The 17,768-nt window shown below is 51.4% G+C and overlaps 7 protein-coding genes across 7 annotated transcripts; 6 read left to right on the forward strand and 1 right to left on the reverse strand.

The window, feature by feature from the left end:
• Positions 1 to 414: 414 nt before the first annotated feature.
• On the forward strand, positions 415 to 2,201 carry PSV08DRAFT_224502 (glycoside hydrolase). Its single transcript, XM_014223159.1, has 2 exons — positions 415 to 1,019; positions 1,098 to 2,201. Exons 1-2 carry the CDS (start codon positions 606 to 608, stop codon positions 1,986 to 1,988), a joined length of 1,305 nt encoding a protein of 434 aa, XP_014078634.1. The 5' UTR covers positions 415 to 605; the 3' UTR covers positions 1,989 to 2,201.
• A 2,522-nt stretch (positions 2,202 to 4,723) lies between these two features.
• Positions 4,724 to 5,668, forward strand: PSV08DRAFT_303594 (uncharacterized protein). The gene is made up of 2 exons (XM_014223160.2): positions 4,724 to 5,120; positions 5,179 to 5,668. The coding sequence occupies exons 1-2, from the start codon at positions 4,776 to 4,778 to the stop codon at positions 5,569 to 5,571; spliced, it is 738 nt and encodes a 245-aa protein (XP_014078635.1). The 5' UTR covers positions 4,724 to 4,775; the 3' UTR covers positions 5,572 to 5,668.
• A 171-nt stretch (positions 5,669 to 5,839) lies between these two features.
• On the forward strand, positions 5,840 to 7,289 carry PSV08DRAFT_45113 (uncharacterized protein). Its single transcript, XM_014223161.2, has 2 exons — positions 5,840 to 6,391; positions 6,460 to 7,289. Exons 1-2 carry the CDS (start codon positions 6,036 to 6,038, stop codon positions 7,031 to 7,033), a joined length of 930 nt encoding a protein of 309 aa, XP_014078636.1. The 5' UTR covers positions 5,840 to 6,035; the 3' UTR covers positions 7,034 to 7,289.
• A 443-nt stretch (positions 7,290 to 7,732) lies between these two features.
• Positions 7,733 to 8,982, forward strand: PSV08DRAFT_303614 (uncharacterized protein). Its single transcript, XM_014223162.2, has 3 exons — positions 7,733 to 7,860; positions 7,927 to 8,702; positions 8,783 to 8,982. Exons 1-3 carry the CDS (start codon positions 7,797 to 7,799, stop codon positions 8,900 to 8,902), a joined length of 960 nt encoding a protein of 319 aa, XP_014078637.2. The 5' UTR covers positions 7,733 to 7,796; the 3' UTR covers positions 8,903 to 8,982.
• A 603-nt stretch (positions 8,983 to 9,585) lies between these two features.
• PSV08DRAFT_303621 (uncharacterized protein) lies at positions 9,586 to 10,994 on the forward strand. Its single transcript, XM_014223163.1, has 4 exons — positions 9,586 to 9,718; positions 9,793 to 10,107; positions 10,181 to 10,564; positions 10,619 to 10,994. The coding sequence occupies exons 1-4, from the start codon at positions 9,680 to 9,682 to the stop codon at positions 10,856 to 10,858; spliced, it is 978 nt and encodes a 325-aa protein (XP_014078638.1). The 5' UTR covers positions 9,586 to 9,679; the 3' UTR covers positions 10,859 to 10,994.
• A 273-nt stretch (positions 10,995 to 11,267) lies between these two features.
• On the forward strand, positions 11,268 to 12,479 carry PSV08DRAFT_303651 (superoxide dismutase). The gene is made up of 4 exons (XM_014223164.2): positions 11,268 to 11,339; positions 11,711 to 11,890; positions 11,958 to 12,109; positions 12,168 to 12,479. Exons 1-4 carry the CDS (start codon positions 11,327 to 11,329, stop codon positions 12,285 to 12,287), a joined length of 465 nt encoding a protein of 154 aa, XP_014078639.1. The 5' UTR covers positions 11,268 to 11,326; the 3' UTR covers positions 12,288 to 12,479.
• A 1,235-nt stretch (positions 12,480 to 13,714) lies between these two features.
• Positions 13,715 to 17,521, reverse strand: PSV08DRAFT_224519 (uncharacterized protein; the record flags this gene model as incomplete). Its single annotated transcript, XM_014223165.1, has 4 exons — positions 13,715 to 14,082; positions 14,172 to 14,418; positions 14,463 to 17,341; positions 17,401 to 17,521. 4 exons carry the CDS (start codon positions 17,519 to 17,521, stop codon positions 13,883 to 13,885), a joined length of 3,447 nt encoding a protein of 1,148 aa, XP_014078640.1. The 3' UTR covers positions 13,715 to 13,882.
• Positions 17,522 to 17,768: the final 247 nt, after the last annotated feature.

The following is a 17,768-nucleotide window of genomic DNA, read 5'->3' on the forward strand; positions in this document are numbered from 1 at the left end:
GCGTATAGTTGTGCCAGAGGACGAAAGGACTGGTAGCGGAAAGGAGTAAGGTGGCTTGGAGGCAGAAACATTAGCCAGGTACATCTGAAGTCCGATAGGCTGAGCCGGAGATGCCGCTACGACTGCGGCGGGTGGTTGGCACTTCTGACACAGCCTAGTACCCACCCCACGGCTCGTGAAACACATCAGGAGTGCGGCTCAGGGTCATGCCTGGCCACTCAGATCTACACAGCGATGAATCGGGAGACTGCATGAATGGGTGCCAGTGGCTGCATGGCCTGACTGGCTGACGACTAATGCCTGGGCAAGGGGATTGTGTCGTGTACAATCTCGCGACTTTTATGGTCGGATCCTCCTCTATGCTGTTTGTCTTTCTTACAATTCTCTTCCCTTGTCTTTTCTTCGTACACCATTCTTCGGCCTGTTTTTTTGGTCATTCACACATTCTCTTCAACCGCTTTCCTTTGGACGCAGGGCGACCTTGCTCAAACTCTCTTTTCTTGCCTTTCAAGTGATTCTTCTGTGAAGATCACGTCCACTGCGAACCCCAACGCTTACGTTCTTTACCGAAAACCCTATATTCCGAATCTCCATCTATATCAGAAATGCGCTTCACAACTTACTCCACCGCCAGCGTGTTGGCCGCTTTGGCCTCTGCTCAAACCTTCACTGATTGCAACCCTATGGAAAAGACCTGCCCCATTGACCCTGCCATGCCTCAGACCTGGGAGACCGACTTCACTGCTGGCAAGGATGCTATCAAGGGCTGGAAGCAGACTGCAGGTGACCTCACCTATGGACCTGAGGGAGCCGCGTTTACCGTGGCCAAGAAGGGCGATGCGCCCACTATTGGCTCTGAAGGATATTTCCATTTCGGTTACGTCGAGGTTGTCATGAAAGCCGCTCCTGGTACCGGCATCGTTTCTTCTATCGTTCTTCAGTCCGACGACTTGGATGAGGTCGACTGGGAATGGATTGGAGGCGTCGACAGCCGTGTGCAGATGAACTACTTTGGCAAGGTAAGTTTTTTTCCCAACGAAATGCAACTGAAACTATGCATGTTGCAGAAAAAGAAAAGGAACTAACAACACCATCAGGGTAACACAACAACGTACGACCGCATGATCGAAGCCGATGTTGCCAACAATCAAAATGAGTTCCACAAATACGCCCTAAACTGGACCTCATCAGCCCTGACCTGGCTCATCGACGACAAGCCTGTCCGCACCCTCAACTTTGCCGACGCAAACGGCGGCAAAAACTTTCCCCAAACCCCTTGCAACGTCCGCCTCGGCAACTGGCCCGGCGGCGACTCTACAAATGAAGGAACCCGCCAATGGGCCGGCGGCAATGTAACCTACGAGAACGCCCCCTTCACCATGACGGTCAAGAGCGTAAAAGTCACCAACTACTCACCCGGCAAAGAATACGAATGGACCGACAAAACCGGTAGCTTCCAATCCATCAAGGTCCTCGACGCCGGCAACAAAGACGGCGCCCCCATCAACTCTACCCCCATCACCACGCCCGTAAACGGCACCCAGCCCCCACTCGAAGCCGGCGTTGACGCCCCCGCTGCGAGCGGCGAGGCAGGCTCAGGCAGCGGAGCAGACAAAGGAGAGCCATGCAACTGCGGAACCGCATACGTAACCGTCACCGCGCCTCCTCCTGGCGCCTCTGCTCCCCCCGCCACCACCGCGCCTCCAGCCACCATCACATCCTCTTACCCCGCCGTACCCATCGAGAGCGCAAAGAGCATGCTGTCCTCTATCCTTGACGCCTCTTCTTCCGCTGGCCTGGCAATCGATACCAGGTCCGCGCCTGGTGTACCCATGCCTACCGCGCCCACGGGTGCCATCCCACTGCCGCAAACTAACGGCACCGGAACGGCGGTTGCGCCACCGCAGTTTACGGGTGCCGCCAATAAGGTTGTCGGTGCGGGAGCCTTGCTTGGCGCCGTTGTCGGGGCTATGGTGCTTGTCTTGTAAGTAAACATTTGAGCAGGACGAGGTAAGGGCGGGGGTGGGGATTGTACGTGAGAATATGGTTGATGTAGAATTCTGGTTTTTTTCTTTTGGATATATATATAGAGAGAGAGAAACTTACGCTCGTTACTTTTAACTTATTTTGTAAATACTTAATTTTCGATGAAGGGGGTCCTCCTTTTTTTGAGGCTGATTTTATGTGGTCTCAAGCTTTTTGACTGATTCTTTTCTTTTCTTTTTTCTCCTTGGATGATGTCTTTTCGGACGCCCGGATGATGATGATGTTTTTTTGTTTACTCGTTGTGCAGTTAGTCAGTTTACGAATGAACAAATGTGTAGCATCGTGAGTTTTTGTGGGTCGAGGGAACTAACGATTACATCTTCCCCACGATCTGTTTGATGTTTCGATACTTGTTTCGAAGTGGTATCTTCGTGGCGTATCTCACTGACTCGACTTTGTTTCTATTCCTCTTTCCATCTTGATTCTTGTGGGGTGTTTGAACGGGATTTATTTGGTGTTGTAGTGGAGTCAGGCCAACGTTGTAGCAGCTTGATCGTGTTGGGGGATCTTCATTTCACCAGTCAGAGACGAAGTTGCGCTTTTCCTTTGATGAGCTGTGGGTGAGGTTTGTGTGTAGTGGTGGAGAAGAGGATGAGATGAGAGTGTATACCGGAGTTAAAAACAAGATTTCTGCAAAGACGTTGATCTCGTTTTCTTCGTATGCTACTGCCTTGTTACACATGTTCTGGTGGGTCTGGGTGTTTTTTACCTTGTCCGAAAACTTGAATGTTTAGTAGTCATTCGTTCTGAGCTGGGGAGCTGGCTTTCCTTGCTCCGCAGGTCTCTGCCTTTCCCTCTTTTGACCGTCCAAGTATCATAGAATTTTCTTTTCAGTGAAGAAACTATTATTACAAGATCGTTGTGGTCAATACATTGTCTATCTGGCAGTGCATCCCAGATTTGGCAGTGCGCTTGACCAGGAAAGTTTCTTTTGTTGATCTCCTTGCTCGTCGTGGCAGGCGCGTTCTGAAGTTGGCGGTACACTGTATCCATAGAGGAACATCACCATTGTCGAGTATCCGAGGCCGCACTGGGACGTGTGTGTTTACAGAATCAGGATTGCATTGCTGGAGGTCGAGATGAAGCATTGACAGAGACGAGTGTTCGATTTTAGTATGTAATATGAGTGTCCATAGAGTCCTAAGCCTCCATGCATTGTTATTGAAGGTTTATCATGCGTTCGCACATGAATCGCGCTCTTGTTTGCGCTTGACACATTGTGGAGTTGGTGAGACGTTTGCCTGGGTCGTTTTAAAGGGCATCAACATTACTTCCTTTAGTGACGATCAAACAAACGCGACGAGAATGGAACATGGCTGTGTAACTGAGAGATGTTGCAGGAATGAGAAATCTACATGTTACAGGAACTCTATGGAAGTAGTATATGCCGCAAAAGGCTGGCTTTCCGATCCGCTTGATCGAGCGTAATATTGCCTGCAGCCAAATGATATACATAGTCCTGCTTCTTGCGAACCTAGGGCCAAAGTCGTGTTCAATGTGGCATTGACGTTGAAACAGGGTTGAATGCTGCAATGCGATGAACGAATGTGCTTGAACTGGATATCCGGCATGGGCCCTACATTGATTGTGTAATATTGGTTGAGGCTTAAGACAGTCGCATGTATGTAGCTGCACAGTGGTCGTCGATTTAGTCTTCACCGTCTCTACCACTTGATTGGAGGATGCATGACTGGCCAAGTAACCCAGGCCGCCAGCAAATGACCAAGCAATAGTTAAGCATAGGTCAAGCCATGCATCTCGGCTGGTAAAAAAAAAATAAACTTAGTTCATCGGGACGGGCTGCTGAGGCTGCGCATCATGCTGGTTCCGACCAGTAGCTGCTGCCCACGTGCAACATGGGTCGCATCAGGCGCCCGAGAGGCATAGGGCCCATTCTCGGGCGGCTGACAGACAAACTTAAAAACGCGGGATGATGCTGAGTGGTTGCTGGCGTAAAGTAGAGAAGACGATGCCATGCAAATACTAATCAATGTGTGGGAGAACGCATGGGAGGCGAGGAGCTTGTGCAATTGGCCCAGCCTCGCCTCTCGTCGCCAGTCATCAACCACAGCCAGACAATGCCTCACATCGCAACACATGCGACGCGATCTACATCTTCTACCCGCCAGCCCCAGTTTGCGCCATAAAGGTGCGCGGCCGCCGTCCCAATCCGTGAGCAGTGCCACGCGCTAGGCTCAGGAATTTATCAAAACGTAACGGTTCGGGAGTTTCGCTTCGGACGGGCACGTTTTGAAACGGACGAGCGCCGTCATCTCACCATTGTTTTATGCATGAGCCAAGAAACATCACACCAACGCCATTACACATCTGACACAACTGACAAGCCATGGCAGCCCTCACCATGTCACGTTTGCCTGGGTGCTTTGCAATTGTTGCTGGCTAAGCCGCCAAAGGCGCAGGCCTGCGCGTACACATCACACTTGCAACCCCACTGGTGGCTCGTCATTTGCCCCAGGATAAGTCAGCATCCTTGCTGATGGGGGCGCTTTTTCTTGCTAATATTAGGCAATAGTTGATATGTGGCACGCCCAAGGTGTCGAGAGTTTGCAATAGGCCCCGGATGCGTCCTACCCAAGTTGGGAAAGACGACTCAGCCGCACACGGTGCTGGCGCGGAATGTATAACACTATGCTGCAACGCCAGATGACAATTGCTACTACTCCTGCTCCTTCACTAGACATTGATCGTTCCTGTGGAATTCGACTGAGATGGGCATTACACAATACCTTCGTCGCACAAGACCCGCGTCAGAGCCGTCGACCACCACACCATTAACAGGATGCTGGCCGCTTTTTGTCATCTCTTTCTTACTCTCAGCGCTGTCCATTACTAACCTGGGGCTATTGAGCTCCATGGTTGCATGGCTACTCCGACAAAAACACAACGTGCATACATATCAAGTCGACTGGCCTGGAAACGAAACACGGTTGAACGTGGAGCCAAAGAATCTTTGGGTGGACCATGGCCACGAGAGTAATGGTGCGGCGGCGTATGGATTCTTCGTGGGCCTCTTTGGTATGGTCACAGCATGGAGGATGCGGAATGCTCAACGGGTAGGTTCAATCATGTGCCTTGTCAATTGGCATCCAGCATACTGATGATTATGAGCAGCGCCTTAAGAGTCTTACCGTACTCGCTGTCTTGCTCTTTCTCGCCGTTTTATTCGCCCTGTCGTGCTTCATCTTTGCCTTCGTGGTAACATATCAGACGACAGGCCAGTACATCCGCGAGCCTGTCGCCGTTAACACAGTGGGTATGAACTACCCAGAGTTTCGCTGGACGCCCGAAACTTGGTTCAAGGCTGTACGGAATCTCCCTTTGGCAGATCGGTCTACGCGCAGTGAGATAGAGGATAGGATCAGAACTATGGTGGCATGGCGGTGGATGTTGCTCGTGATATTCCTCGTGGATGTCGCCGCATTCAGCATAACGGCCATGGCCTGGTTGAAGCAGCGGAGGGGTGTGGCAGGGCGACCAGGGTCGGCAGATACTATTGAAAAGTAAGGGCGCATATTTTGATTCAGGTTTTTTGAAGGATACCCATGCGGAACGTGGAACGAATATACTACTACTATGTTGGTCATTCCCCTGACCATTCTCACATGCAAAATACTTATGTACACATGACTACATATACTAGCCCGAAGAACCTTGCAGCGCTCGGAGGGCGGGCAGAACGCGTGACACACTCACGCCCCAGGCGAGCGGCACATGGGGTCAACTCGGTGCTTATATGTGGGATTCCCCAGTCAGACATTGCCATGTCTTTACAGCAGCGTTGAGTGGTGCAAGGTCTGAACTGAGGCCTGGCAACCCCACAAACGCTTAGCGAGAAGTGCCTACGTACCCAGCCCAGCGCGAGACCTCGGCGCATCACCGCTACCGCCCATCACGAAAAAAAACCCTGGGCCCCGCCGATTCACCACGAACCCGCCCTGCTTCTCGCGACCACGTTGCCAGTTTTCGCCATGAGCTGGCTTTTCTACCTCGCCATGCCGCCCGTGCTCATTGTGGCCATGCGGCTGCTGTCGCTCGTCCTGCCTGCGAAGCCCGCGCAGCTACTCTCGTATTACGCTTTCGCACTCAGCTCCTTCATCCTCATGGGTTTATGTGCCTTGTACGGCACCCTCGTAGCCATACCCCTGCGCATCATTGGATACGGAGGTCTCATCCAATGGTCGGTGGGACGGGCATTCAAGTGGTGCATGTGGTACGGAACCGGTGTGACGTTTAGGATCACGGGCAGCATGAAGAAGGAGGGTGGTGTTAGCGGCGAGGATGCGCTCAAGGACCGACCCGCCGTCTTTGTGGGCAATCATCAGACGTGAGTCTTTGTCGCGATTGAGAGAAAAGTGAACACGATAGCAGAGGTGGTACTGACACCCGAAATAGCGAACTCGACGTTCTCATGCTGGGCTGCATGTTCCCCAAGTATACATCCGTCACGGCGAAGAAGTCACTCAAGTATACGCCACTTCTGGGCTGGTTCATGGCGCTGTCCAAGACCGTCTTCATCGACCGTGCAAACCGCACCACCGCGCGTGCTGCATTTGACACGGCTGCTCAAACCATGCAGTCGACACGCCAATCCGTCTTCATCTTCCCCGAGGGAACTCGCTCCTACGCCTCCACCCCCGATCTCCTCCCCTTCAAGAAGGGTGCCTTCCATCTCGCAGTACAAGCACAAGTCCCCATTGTACCAGTCGTCTGCGCAAACTACTCGCACGTGCTGAACGTGAAGGAACAGAAGTTTTCGCCGGGCGTGGTCGATGTGACTGTCCTCCCCCCGATACAGACAAAGGGACTGGGTGCTGAGCACGTGGATGATCTGGTCAAGAAGACAAGAGATGCCATGATGGAGGAGTTGATTCGTTTGAGCCACATTTCTGGCACTGGCAACGGTGAACCCCTACCGAGAAGCAGTGGAGTAGACCAGACGCGCGGTGAGTTGAGGAAGAGGAATTAAGGTAGCGTCATTGTCTGAGCCTTCACTGGCTAGGAAACCAAAGAGGCGTTAATGGTATGCAGTAAGAGGCCCTGGAATAACCATAGTGGTTGCTCGACATCCAACAGCCCAAGTATGAGGCTGAGTGCATACGGCGCGTGTGGCGTTTAGTGGTTTTTGGGTTTGGGTTTCATCACAGCATATTGATATCCTAGAGAAGAGGCATGTTCATTCTCGGATTGGCGTATATATGTATCTCTGTGCTCTCTGTTCAGCAAATGCAAAAAAAAAGATTATAATTCAATATCTCACATGCATGCAGTAAGACCGTTTTCGATTTCCTGATTAGGAGGGCGACTTGTAGGATTTACGTCACGCTAATAGACGCGTGAAAACCTAGTACACTTTGCACAGGTGGTATATGGATAGTTGCATACACGCGTCTAGCGAGTATTATGGTAAGAGGAAGAACAGACTATAGGCATTTCCAATGGTGCAGATCGGCGCATCTTCTTTGCTTCGCGTAATAAGAGACCGACCTCGGTGCGAGTTGTGTTACCCCACGATTATACCCCTCCCTGCTAGTTACCCAATGCGGCATTCCGACATGCACGCTTGAAGTGCGGATGCGATGGGGGCTTTGTGTGGTATATATAGTCATGTAGGTTGACGTGTAAGTTGGCTTATTTATTCAGCTAAGTGAGCTGTTCTGTTAATATTGACTTGGTTGAGTACTCCTTTTTCTGTGAACCGAGCAGTGAAAGTAAGTAAAAAAAAGGCAGAGATGACAGAAGGACTACAGTATGATGTGCAGGGAAAGAGTGCGATAGTTACGGGTGCTGGGTCTGGTATGTTCCAAGTCCCCCCTTGTCTTCATCTGATTTCCCCTACTAAACTTCGCAATCAAACTTTAGGTATCAACTTCTGCTTCGCTGCCATACTACTCAAGCATGGCTGTTCCGTTCTAATCGCCGACCTCGCACTCCGACCTGAAGCACAGAAGCTCGTAGATGTCTACAGCAAAAAGGAGGAAGGCAAGCCGCGAGCAATCTTTCTCAAAACAGATGTTACCGACTGGCCCCAACTAGAGCGCATGTTCACAGTTGGCGTACACGAATTCGGTCAAGTCGATATCGTCTGTCCTGGAGCCGGTATCTACGATCCCCACTGGACCAACTTCTGGCACCCACCTGGCGTCCCTGGCGGCAAGAGCAAAGACGATCCGCACGGAGGACGATACACAAGCATCGACATCAACGTCACACACCCCATCCGCACAACTCAACTAGCCATTTCGCACTTTCTAAATCCCCCGCCTGGCGTGCAGAAAGTCGGACATCAGAACCCCAAGCGCGTCATCATCGTCTCCAGCATAGCAGGACAGAACCCGAATTTCCACGCTCCAATCTACGTGGCTGCCAAACATGCCATGAATGGGTTTGTCCGCTCGCTGGCTCCGCTGGAAGCTGAGTTGGGCATCAGGGTTAATGGCGTGGCACCCGGTGTCATCAAGACACCGCTGTGGACCGAGCACCCGGAGAAAATGACATATCTGGACCTGGAAAAGGATATATGGGCTACACCCGAAGAAGTGGCAGAAGCAATGCTGAGGTGTTTGCAGGAGGCTGAGTTGGTTGGAGGCACGATTCTTGAGGTTGGCGCGAAACAGACGCGAAAGGTTGAGGCGCTGGTATGTTACTACTACTGTCTTGTTGTTACCTGTTTTGTTTTTTGTGCATTGCTGGACTGTGCTAATCGTGTGGGAAATAGAACGATCCAGGTCCCAGTGGCCCGGGACATACAGTCAGCAATATGAAGGAGCAGTACAAAGAGGTGTATGGGTGGTTGGGAGAGGAAGGATGGGGTGTTGTTGGGAAGACGAAATTGTAAATGTATCCATTTTTTTTTCTTCACTGATTAGCGGTTGCAAGTACTATTACTATCTTGGAAAGCAATAACTGCCTGATAGGATTTTTTTGCGGCACGGGTATTGTGAAATTCTTCCGTCGTCAGGTTATGGGCTTGCATGGAAGCGTGAGGCTGTTGGACCGGCTATTGAGGATTGCTTGGTCAGATGCCGGCGGTCGGACGACAGTGCTCCGGAGGGCTAGAATTCAGCATCGTGACTATGAAGTACTATGTGCAACGGTAGAAGTAGGCAAAAGGCGATTCTGACGTTGGCCGTGCACAGTAATCACATCAGAGGGGACCCCCCCTGGTTAGTATTGCGGGCCATTTGGCAAGTATGAGATCATTGGGTGGTGCGAGGGCCAGGCGTGCGGGCAACGAGGTTTGATAGCACCGGCCCATTTGGCCATACACATGGCTTCAGCAGAGCGGCTGCACCAGGTCAAGCATGTCCGCCGGTGGCTGACTGTTGAACTGAGGGATGCTGATTGATGGTGGTATAGCCGCCTATGACCGAGTCGTTGGCCGGGCGTTGCCACTTGTGACGCTGCAGCCATTTTTCCATGGAGGGGTTCCCTGAGCGGGAGGGGCGCTAATACGTATGAAAGTGCTCCACCGCCGCAGCAGCGCTCAACTGCCATCTTTCTTCTCGAACTCTCTTCTCTCCATCCATCATCCCCTTTGAGCCGTTGGTCCCCTCCGTTTCAAAGCAAAAAGCAAATACACCACTACCCATATATACCCATCCACACAATCACAATGCCTAGCTCTCTCGACCAACTCAAGGCCGCTGGCACCGTAAGTCGTTACCCCCACGCCATCGCGACAACCCGCGGAAGAATTGTTACATCTAACAAAACTTTGGCCTGCAGACTGTCGTCGCCGACTCTGGTGACTTCGCTACCATCAAGAAGTACCAGCCCCAGGATGCGACGACCAACCCTTCGCTCATCCTCGCCGCCTCCAAGAAGCCCGAGTACGCGAAGCTGATTGACGCCGCTGTCGCATACGGCAAGAAGAACGGCACCGACCTTGAGAACCAAGTCGATGTCACTCTCGACAACCTCCTTGTTCAGTTCGGAAAAGAGATCCTCCAGATTGTCCCCGGCAAGGTCTCAACAGAGGTCGACGCCCGCTTCTCCTTCTCCACCGAGCAGTCTGTAAACAAGGCCCTCCGCATCATCGACGTACGTTTGCACTGAAAACCTCCCCCAATTTGAAAGAATAAGATGAAAGAATTGGTATGCTGACTCTTGGCAGCTCTACAAGGAGGCTGGCATTGACAAGGAGCGCGTTCTCATCAAGCTCGCCTCAACATGGGAGGGCATCAAGGCTGCTGAGATTCTACAGTCCAAGCACGGCATCAACTGCAACCTTACTCTCATGTTCTCTCAGGTTCAGGCCATTGCTGCCGCTGAGGCCGGTGCCTACCTCATCTCTCCTTTCGTTGGCCGTATCCTCGACTGGTACAAGGCCGCTACCAAGAAGGAGTACACCAAGGAGGAGGACCCTGGTGTCAAGAGCGTTCAGCAAATCTTCAACTACTACAAGAAGCACGGCTACAAGACCATTGTCATGGGCGCCTCTTTCCGCAGCATTGGCGAGGTCACTGAACTTGCTGGCTGCGACTACCTGACCATTGCCGTGAGTAGCACCCCGTAAAACACAGCATTCTGTCCAATTTGCTAATAGACCTAGCCCAACCTGCTCGAGCAGCTCTACAACTCGGAGGATGAGGTCCCCAAGAAGCTCATTGCCGAGGATGCTAGCAAGCTCGACATTGAGAAGAAGAGCTACATCAACGATGAGGCCGAGTTCCGCTTCTACTTCAACGAGGACCAGATGGCCGTCGAGAAGCTCCGTGAGGGTATCTCGAAATTCGCCGCTGACGCTGTCACTCTCAAGGACATCCTCCGCGAGAAGATCCAGGCGGCATAAATTGCAAGGTCCGATACCGGCCCTGAGATGAGTTTACGAAATAATTAGCTTTTTTTTTTCTCCAGCTCGAGCATTGAGACTTGATAGGAGGTTGGGACGGCACGTACATAGAAAAAAATGAAGCGTGAAAACCCGATACATTTGCAAGACACTATGCGTGCCTAAGTGAAACGCGATGAATGCGTTGGCTGATGATAGCATAACCAAAGCTGAGGCAGCTGAGGCAGCCAGAGGGGCTGGAACTGCGGATTAATCATCATTCGCCGGGTCTGGTTCGGCTTTACTGGTTGTGTCGACAGCTCTGGCGGGTCTGGCGGACGTTGCGTCACTAAGACAGCCCCGCATTGAAAGCTTACCCGAGCGGAAGCTACCTTCTCTTCCCCCCTTCTCTTCAACAATTCCTCAAGCCCAAAAGATTACATCCAACTCATCAATTCCCCCATCAATACCAATCACATAACCGTCACAATGGTCAAAGCCGGTAAGTCTTACAGCCAGTAGCCGCACGGGCTTGCCCTGTTGTGGCAAGGTGGGGTCATCTGGGTGCGTGAGATTGAGCAGATTGTTTAAAAGACACCATGTCTAGCGGTATCAAACAGACCAGAAAGGGGAGAACAATTGGACAAGATTCGTATTGCGAGGACCATGTTGTCCCTTTTAAAGCCTATCCCAAGCTTGTTCCCCTCCCCATTCATGGCTGCTTGGTTCGCCGTCTGCTCCAATCAGCTCAGTGGACGCGAAACACCCTGATGGCCTTGTCGTCCCAAGTGGAAAGAGGAAGAGGGATCAAGCAGATAGGGCCGAAGATCGTCAGGCAAAACCAGACTTTGTGCTAACACGTAAAACGCGCAGTCGCCGTCCTCCGTGGAGACTCCAACGTCAAGGGAACTGTCACCTTTGAGCAGGCCAACGAGTCCTCCCCCACCACCATCTCATGGGACATCACCGGCCACGATGCCAACGCTGAGCGTGGCATGCACATCCACGCCTTCGGTGACAACACAAACGGCTGCACATCTGCTGGACCCCACTGTGAGTTTCGCGGTGCCCTGCGGTTCCCACACGTGAGCGTTGCATGCTAAGACATGTGTACAAATAGTCAACCCCCACAACAAGACCCACGGTGCTCCCAGCGATGAGGAGCGCCACGTCGGTGACTTGGGCAACTTCAAGACTGATGGCCAGGGCAATGCCAAGGGAACCGTCACCGACAAGCTGATCAAGCTCATTGGCTCCGAGAGCGTCATTGGCGTACGTTTCTCTCCTACTTTCAACCCACGATATAAAAGACTAACATCGTTCTAATTAGCGCACCATTGTCGTTCACGCCGGCACTGACGACCTTGGCAAGGGTGGCCACGAGGAGTCCAAGAAGACTGGTAACGCTGGAGGCCGTCCTGCTTGCGGTGTCATTGGTATCTCCAACTAAAGAATTGTTTATACAGCGTATAAAATAGAAAATTCAAATGGGGTACCTGAGCTCATGCAAACATGGAAGTAGCTCACTTGCCGACGTAATCATGAGGCAGCCCCAACAAAGAGAGGCCATGCACGAGATCGAGTAGCCAAGATAGTTTTTTTTTGGTACTACTGTAGATGAATCTGATCCCTCTGTCCTGACAATTTATTGCCGGCTTTAGGTGCATGTTTTGTGATTTGGTCCTATGTATGTTTCGTGTAAGGAACAAAAAGCGATCTAATCACCTTTTCACAGTCATCTCTCTTATAAGCCGCATAGCTATACAAAGGTGTTGTTGGAAATCTCTCTCTATTTCTTCAGGTTAGCCACTTGCTTTGTGGGTTTTTTTTTGGTAATCATGATTATTCTAAACACAAAATGCCAATACTACCAAACAAGATAAAGACAATAAAACTTTTCTATATCCAAGTTTTTTTTTGAAAGAGAGAGAGAGATGTTGATGACCTTTGTTACTAAGAATTTATGTGGACTTTACCAACTAACTAATTTAAATTTTGGGTTTATCTCTCTTTCTTTCCACATATCATGCACGAATTAGAAAACACAAAAGGTTGTCGAGGGGCAGAGAAAGTTAATGTACGTCAATTTCACCCAAAAAAGAGCGAGGATATATTGAAGAAAGCGATGGAAAAAAAAAATACTAGATGATTATGTCTTCTTCATTTTCATCTTTGTCATTTTTCTTCTACGTAGAATTTTGCTGGTATCGCCAGTACCCACAACTCGGCCCAGTTTTCGTCCTGTTCTGCAATCTTGCAAATCCTCATTTTGTTCGAGTTGCAGAAATAAAATAGAGATGAACCAAATCTCTGTTCTTATTTTTCTGGCAGAGGAAAAAGAAGGGGGAAGAAGGGGTGGGGGGAGCAGATCTCGCATTATACCATATCATCTTCTCTCTCTAACGGCTGGAACGTTTTTTTTGCTCAAGAGAGAGAGAGCAGACTTTGGGGGTTAAGATATGGTATGGGCATTATTCAATGTACACATACGCACACACACCCGTTTTGTCCAAAGGTAAATGGCCAATGGGGCGTAAAGATCCCAACTCTCTCAACCATTGTTTATTTCGTTGGTGAAGAAGGCGAAGAAGAAGCAGTAAGATGTGTCGAGTGGGGGGTATCGATGTTTGTAATCCTTAGCAGCCCAAAAAAGGAAGAAAAAAAGCTGGATGTGCTTCTTGTTAAGTGGGGCCGCTCAAACTGTACATGCGCGGTCATATGGTCGTTATGCACAAAAGAGGAGAAATCGACAGATGTACATGGTTGTAGATTATACCTTTTTTGAACCTTTCCTTGTTTCCAAAAAGTTTGGGGGAGGGAAGGGAAGGAGGAATGAATAGTTGTGTGCGGGACCAAGAATGGGAAAAGACTAGACAAAAGAAGGGCTGCACGCTATTTTCAGCTGCTTTGCTGTTTGCGATCCAAAAGAAAAGTGGTCAGTAGAGGACAAGGGTTGCACACAACCACCATGTTGGGAATGATCCCTAATGGGAGATGCGGCATGAAGTTGCCATCTACACACTATGGTATAGAGTGCCTCCATATTCACAAGTTGACAACACGGGTGTCATCGTTGAGAAATTCGCGGCGATATCGCGCAATCTCCTCGGCAATACCATTTGGATCTTTGACGTTCTTCGAACGAAGCTCCTTAAGTACGTTGCGAAGACCGTCGTTCCATCTTTGCCTCTCCTCGGACGTCTTGCCGGGGTTCGCTGTTCCGAGCTGGAGAAGCAGTTTGTCACCTGTATGAAAAGATCTAGTCAGTCTGCGTACAAATGAGGGGGAGAAAGCACAGATCAATGGTAGAAACTCCTTTTGTTCGACAACGCACCAGTGATAGTCGCATCCCTGAAATGCTGATCGGGGCATTCAGGGTCATTGCAAGCGCCACCTGCCGACTCGTATTGGCAGAATGGCTTTTCAGGATCTATTTGGTGACTAAATGTCAAAGACATGAAACCTCCAGGCACATCCTTTGAATAACTCGGGTGATAGCGATACGACTTGAACATTCGAAGCGGACTTTGGTACGGCTTGAATACGGCCGGCTCTTCTTCTTCTTCCTCAAGCGTGGGGGCCTGTTCCATCTTAGTCAAGTTCTGTAAGGGAAACTAGAACATACAGGTTGCACATTGTCCACCACTGAGATTGTCTGTGGTTGCAACTCAGGTGCCAGATCGTCAGCAACATTACTGTCCTGATGAGCCACGTTGTTCCCTGAGATACTCTCGTCAGCTTCAGAGTCAGAGCCAGATTCAGACTCTTCATCCGAATCAGAGTCATCCGAGCTGTCATCAGACGATGTAGCAATGTCCATGGCACCATCGTCTGCTTCGGTCTGGCGTGCTTGCGGGACACTATCCGATGTGGTGGTCTCGTTTGGAACATCTGCCATGTCTTGATCAGCTTCAGGTGGTTCATAGGCCTCTTCATCTTCTGCAGACGTGTGTGACGTGGCTACAGAAGGTGCAGCATTCGGCTGTGGATCATAAGGTTCTTCTGTTGACGCATTTCCGACGGCTGTGTGTTCTTCTGGATCATATTCTGGTTCGTATTCTTCCTCTTCCTCGCTGTCCTCTCCCTCGGAAACGGACATCTCGACTTCCCCTTCTGACGGAGAAGGTGTGGCAGAAGGTTGAGTAATGGCTGGCGTACTGGTAACGTCTGTGTTGAAGCCAGCCGGTTGAACTGCAATCTCCTTTTCGGCCGGGGGTGCAGGGCTGTAGAAATCTTCACCCATGTCCCTATCCGAAGCAATGACTGAGCTTTGCGACCTAGACGCTCTAGCGTAGTCATCTTCTGCTATTTGACCGGCGCCGTTTCCGTTCGACATCGTTTCTGACCTTTGGTGTAGGTCAATCTGATTCATGCTGGCTTGGGGTTGATGCTGAGCTTGAGCTATGCTCTGTCCAAGGCCTGGAAGAACGGCATGATTCTGGAAAGGCTGACTCGAAGGCGGCTGTGAATTGGGAACGCTATTCTTTGGACTCGAGGGCTCCAAAGATGGTTGTACAGTAAGAGAAGATACTGTCATCGAGGGCTGAGAAGTATGGTCCGTATTTTGAGACGAGACATTGGGTTCTGGCGACTGCTCACGCTCAATCTCGTCTTTCTTGGCACGGAGTTCTGCATGTGACATGCCCTCTGTATCGACACCAAGAAGTTCCAATTCTTTCGTCAACTGTTCCTTGTCTCTTGCAATCTTGTTGTTAAGCGCCGTCAATTGCTCCAACTCCTTGGCTAGTTCAGCCATTCTACTCGTATTACTTGCGATCTCTGCGTCCAAAGTTGGCAATTTAGATTGAATTTCAGCGCGACGGGAGCGGGCAGTGTCTCTGCCGACAATCGATGGAACTTTACTCGGAGTATGATTTTGAGGTGGTAAAACTAGCGTGGTAGGCTTCTGGGCTGTCGGCGAGGATACTGCCGCAGCAGAAGCCAATCTGTCCCTTTCGCGTTTTTCAGCGAGCTTCCTCTTAAGTGTCTCTCGCATGGCAACAAGCTGTTTCTCTTTATCTACCAATTCCTTTTCCCGAGCAAGGGTGCTAGGAGTTTGCGATCCAGGCGCGTTATCAGCTGGGGTGGCAGGGAATGCTGGTCTGACAGGGATACCAGGTTTCCGCGGAAGTCCAGGAGGGGCTGGAGGTTCGTCTTCGATGTCCATGTCGCTGCCGTTAGATTCATCATCGCTAACCTCTATTATCATGGAATCATCTTCTTGATGGGGATTAGCAGACTGGCCCAAAGGGCGTGTGTAAGGAGTGGTGGATTCTCGCGAAACTGATGCTTCATTCTTTGAAGTAGGCGGCTTCTGAGGCACAGAGAGTGAGGGTTGAGACGGAGTAGGGGCGGTGTTGTTGGAGACTGGAGTATGGTTCATGAATAGACCAGGGATCCCTGAAAAGGAAGGTGTGTAGCTTTGGGTTGTAGGTGTGGCCAAGCCGCTTGGAGCTGGTTGCGCAACTTGGGCTTGTTGGGCTTGTTGCGAGGGAACAGACGCCTGTGTTGCATTGTTGCTGGCACCATTTGGCGCCTTTTGTCGCGCTTTGATTGCCTCTAGTCGCTGCTTGATCAATTCAGTATTCCGAGCCCTTTGCTCATCAGTCACAGGCGGCTTAGTGGTGGGTGTGGAGATTTGTTGGGGAGTTCTGGGTTTGGCCGGTGTTATCTGCTGCGAAGGGCTTGTCGGCTTGGATGATGCAGCCTGTTTCGCTGCCTTTGCAGCTTGTAGACGTGCAATGTAATCTTTGCGATCCCCTGGCGTGGTTGGCGACGCGGCGGCCTTGGTCGAGGGTGTGGAAATGGAGCTTGTTTTGATTGTGGGTACAGTCTTTTGCTGGGGAGCGGTTACTGGCTGTACAGCTGGTGCGCCCGGGGAAGTGACGTTTGGCTTGGGTGGCAGAATGGGAGCAGGTTCAGATGGTAGGTTTACACTCTGATACAAACCTCTCAGTAGTTCGGCATCAAGCTTCTCATCGGCCAGGGTACGGTATGGGATGTTGTGGCTGTGCAGAAGCTTTATGAATTGCCTAGCTGACTCGCGATCCTGCTGTAGTTTTTCCAGCAGTGTGGGCTGGTTTTCCTGTTGCTTGACTGCAGTCTTTTTACTCTCGCCATTATGTGGGACCGCAGAAGTCGGGGTGCGGGCGCCATTGACATGAACAGGCGGGGGCGGATGAGATGCCATGTCACCTTCGCTCAGTTCACCATCCTCGCGGTCGCTATCCATGATTCTCTGTATACGTTCGTTGGTAGGTGGGGGCACAGTGGTGAATGGAGGTGCAGGCGCGGATGGTTGATGTGGAGCGGGAGGATGTGGAGGCCGCTGTGGGAGTGACTGGGGGAAATGGGTAGGCGGTGGGATATTCTGCGGTGTCTGAGGAAGCGACGGTGGAGGAAAGCTGGGAAAGGGCGGCGGGGGCAGGTTGGGCGGAGGGAAGGCGCCATTCTGGAAGAGAGCCCATATGTTTGCGTCGGGAGGCAGCTGGGGCGGCCAGGAGGCTGCGCATAGTGTAAGCAAGGCAGCGCGCAAATCGTGTGGCCAAAGAAGGGTGACTTACGCGCCTGGAACGGGGGCTGCTGGGAGTTGTGCGCATACGAGTTAAAGTTGATGCCGGGCAGCTGCTGGAGCGGAGGAGCGGCGCGCTGCTCTTCTGGCGGCGCGCCTGGGGGCGGGGGCATCTGCGGGGGCGGGAAGCCGTTGGGGAAGCCGTAGAAAGGCTGGGAATAGTTGTTGGCCATGGTTGTTGAGTGGAGCAGCAGTGAAGGACGGGAGCTCTACGCGTCTCTTAGCACGGCTGCTTGTAGCGCCGGCGCATGGGGCAGCGGAGGTGATTGCGGACGGGTGAGAGAGGCGAGCTGGGCGGACGGACGCAGTCGGTCGGGGCGGGCAGTTGGGGCGTGGCAGCGACGATGCATGTGCGTGTGT

This window comes from Bipolaris maydis (genome assembly GCF_028858645.1).
Source record: "Bipolaris maydis strain C4 unplaced genomic scaffold PSV08scaffold_8, whole genome shotgun sequence".
NCBI classification, from domain to species: Eukaryota; Fungi; Ascomycota; class Dothideomycetes; order Pleosporales; family Pleosporaceae; genus Bipolaris; species Bipolaris maydis.

Coding starts and splice junctions, on each gene's coding strand:
- PSV08DRAFT_224502 (XM_014223159.1), top strand. CDS start 606: ATGCGCTTCACAACTTACTCCACCGCCAGCGTGTTGGCCGCTTTGGCC. Junction 1,020..1,097: donor AGATGAACTACTTTGGCAAG/GTAAGTTTTTTT, acceptor CAACACCATCAG/GGTAACACAACAACGTACGA.
- PSV08DRAFT_303594 (XM_014223160.2), top strand. CDS start 4,776: ATGGGCATTACACAATACCTTCGTCGCACAAGACCCGCGTCAGAGCCG. Junction 5,121..5,178: donor GGATGCGGAATGCTCAACGG/GTAGGTTCAATC, acceptor GATTATGAGCAG/CGCCTTAAGAGTCTTACCGT.
- PSV08DRAFT_45113 (XM_014223161.2), top strand. CDS start 6,036: ATGAGCTGGCTTTTCTACCTCGCCATGCCGCCCGTGCTCATTGTGGCC. Junction 6,392..6,459: donor TTTGTGGGCAATCATCAGAC/GTGAGTCTTTGT, acceptor CACCCGAAATAG/CGAACTCGACGTTCTCATGC.
- PSV08DRAFT_303614 (XM_014223162.2), top strand. CDS start 7,797: ATGACAGAAGGACTACAGTATGATGTGCAGGGAAAGAGTGCGATAGTT. Junction 7,861..7,926: donor AGTTACGGGTGCTGGGTCTG/GTATGTTCCAAG, acceptor ATCAAACTTTAG/GTATCAACTTCTGCTTCGCT. Junction 8,703..8,782: donor CGCGAAAGGTTGAGGCGCTG/GTATGTTACTAC, acceptor TGTGGGAAATAG/AACGATCCAGGTCCCAGTGG.
- PSV08DRAFT_303621 (XM_014223163.1), top strand. CDS start 9,680: ATGCCTAGCTCTCTCGACCAACTCAAGGCCGCTGGCACC. Junction 9,719..9,792: donor AACTCAAGGCCGCTGGCACC/GTAAGTCGTTAC, acceptor TTTGGCCTGCAG/ACTGTCGTCGCCGACTCTGG. Junction 10,565..10,618: donor GCGACTACCTGACCATTGCC/GTGAGTAGCACC, acceptor TAATAGACCTAG/CCCAACCTGCTCGAGCAGCT.
- PSV08DRAFT_303651 (XM_014223164.2), top strand. Junction 11,891..11,957: donor CACATCTGCTGGACCCCACT/GTGAGTTTCGCG, acceptor GTGTACAAATAG/TCAACCCCCACAACAAGACC. Junction 12,110..12,167: donor GCTCCGAGAGCGTCATTGGC/GTACGTTTCTCT, acceptor CGTTCTAATTAG/CGCACCATTGTCGTTCACGC.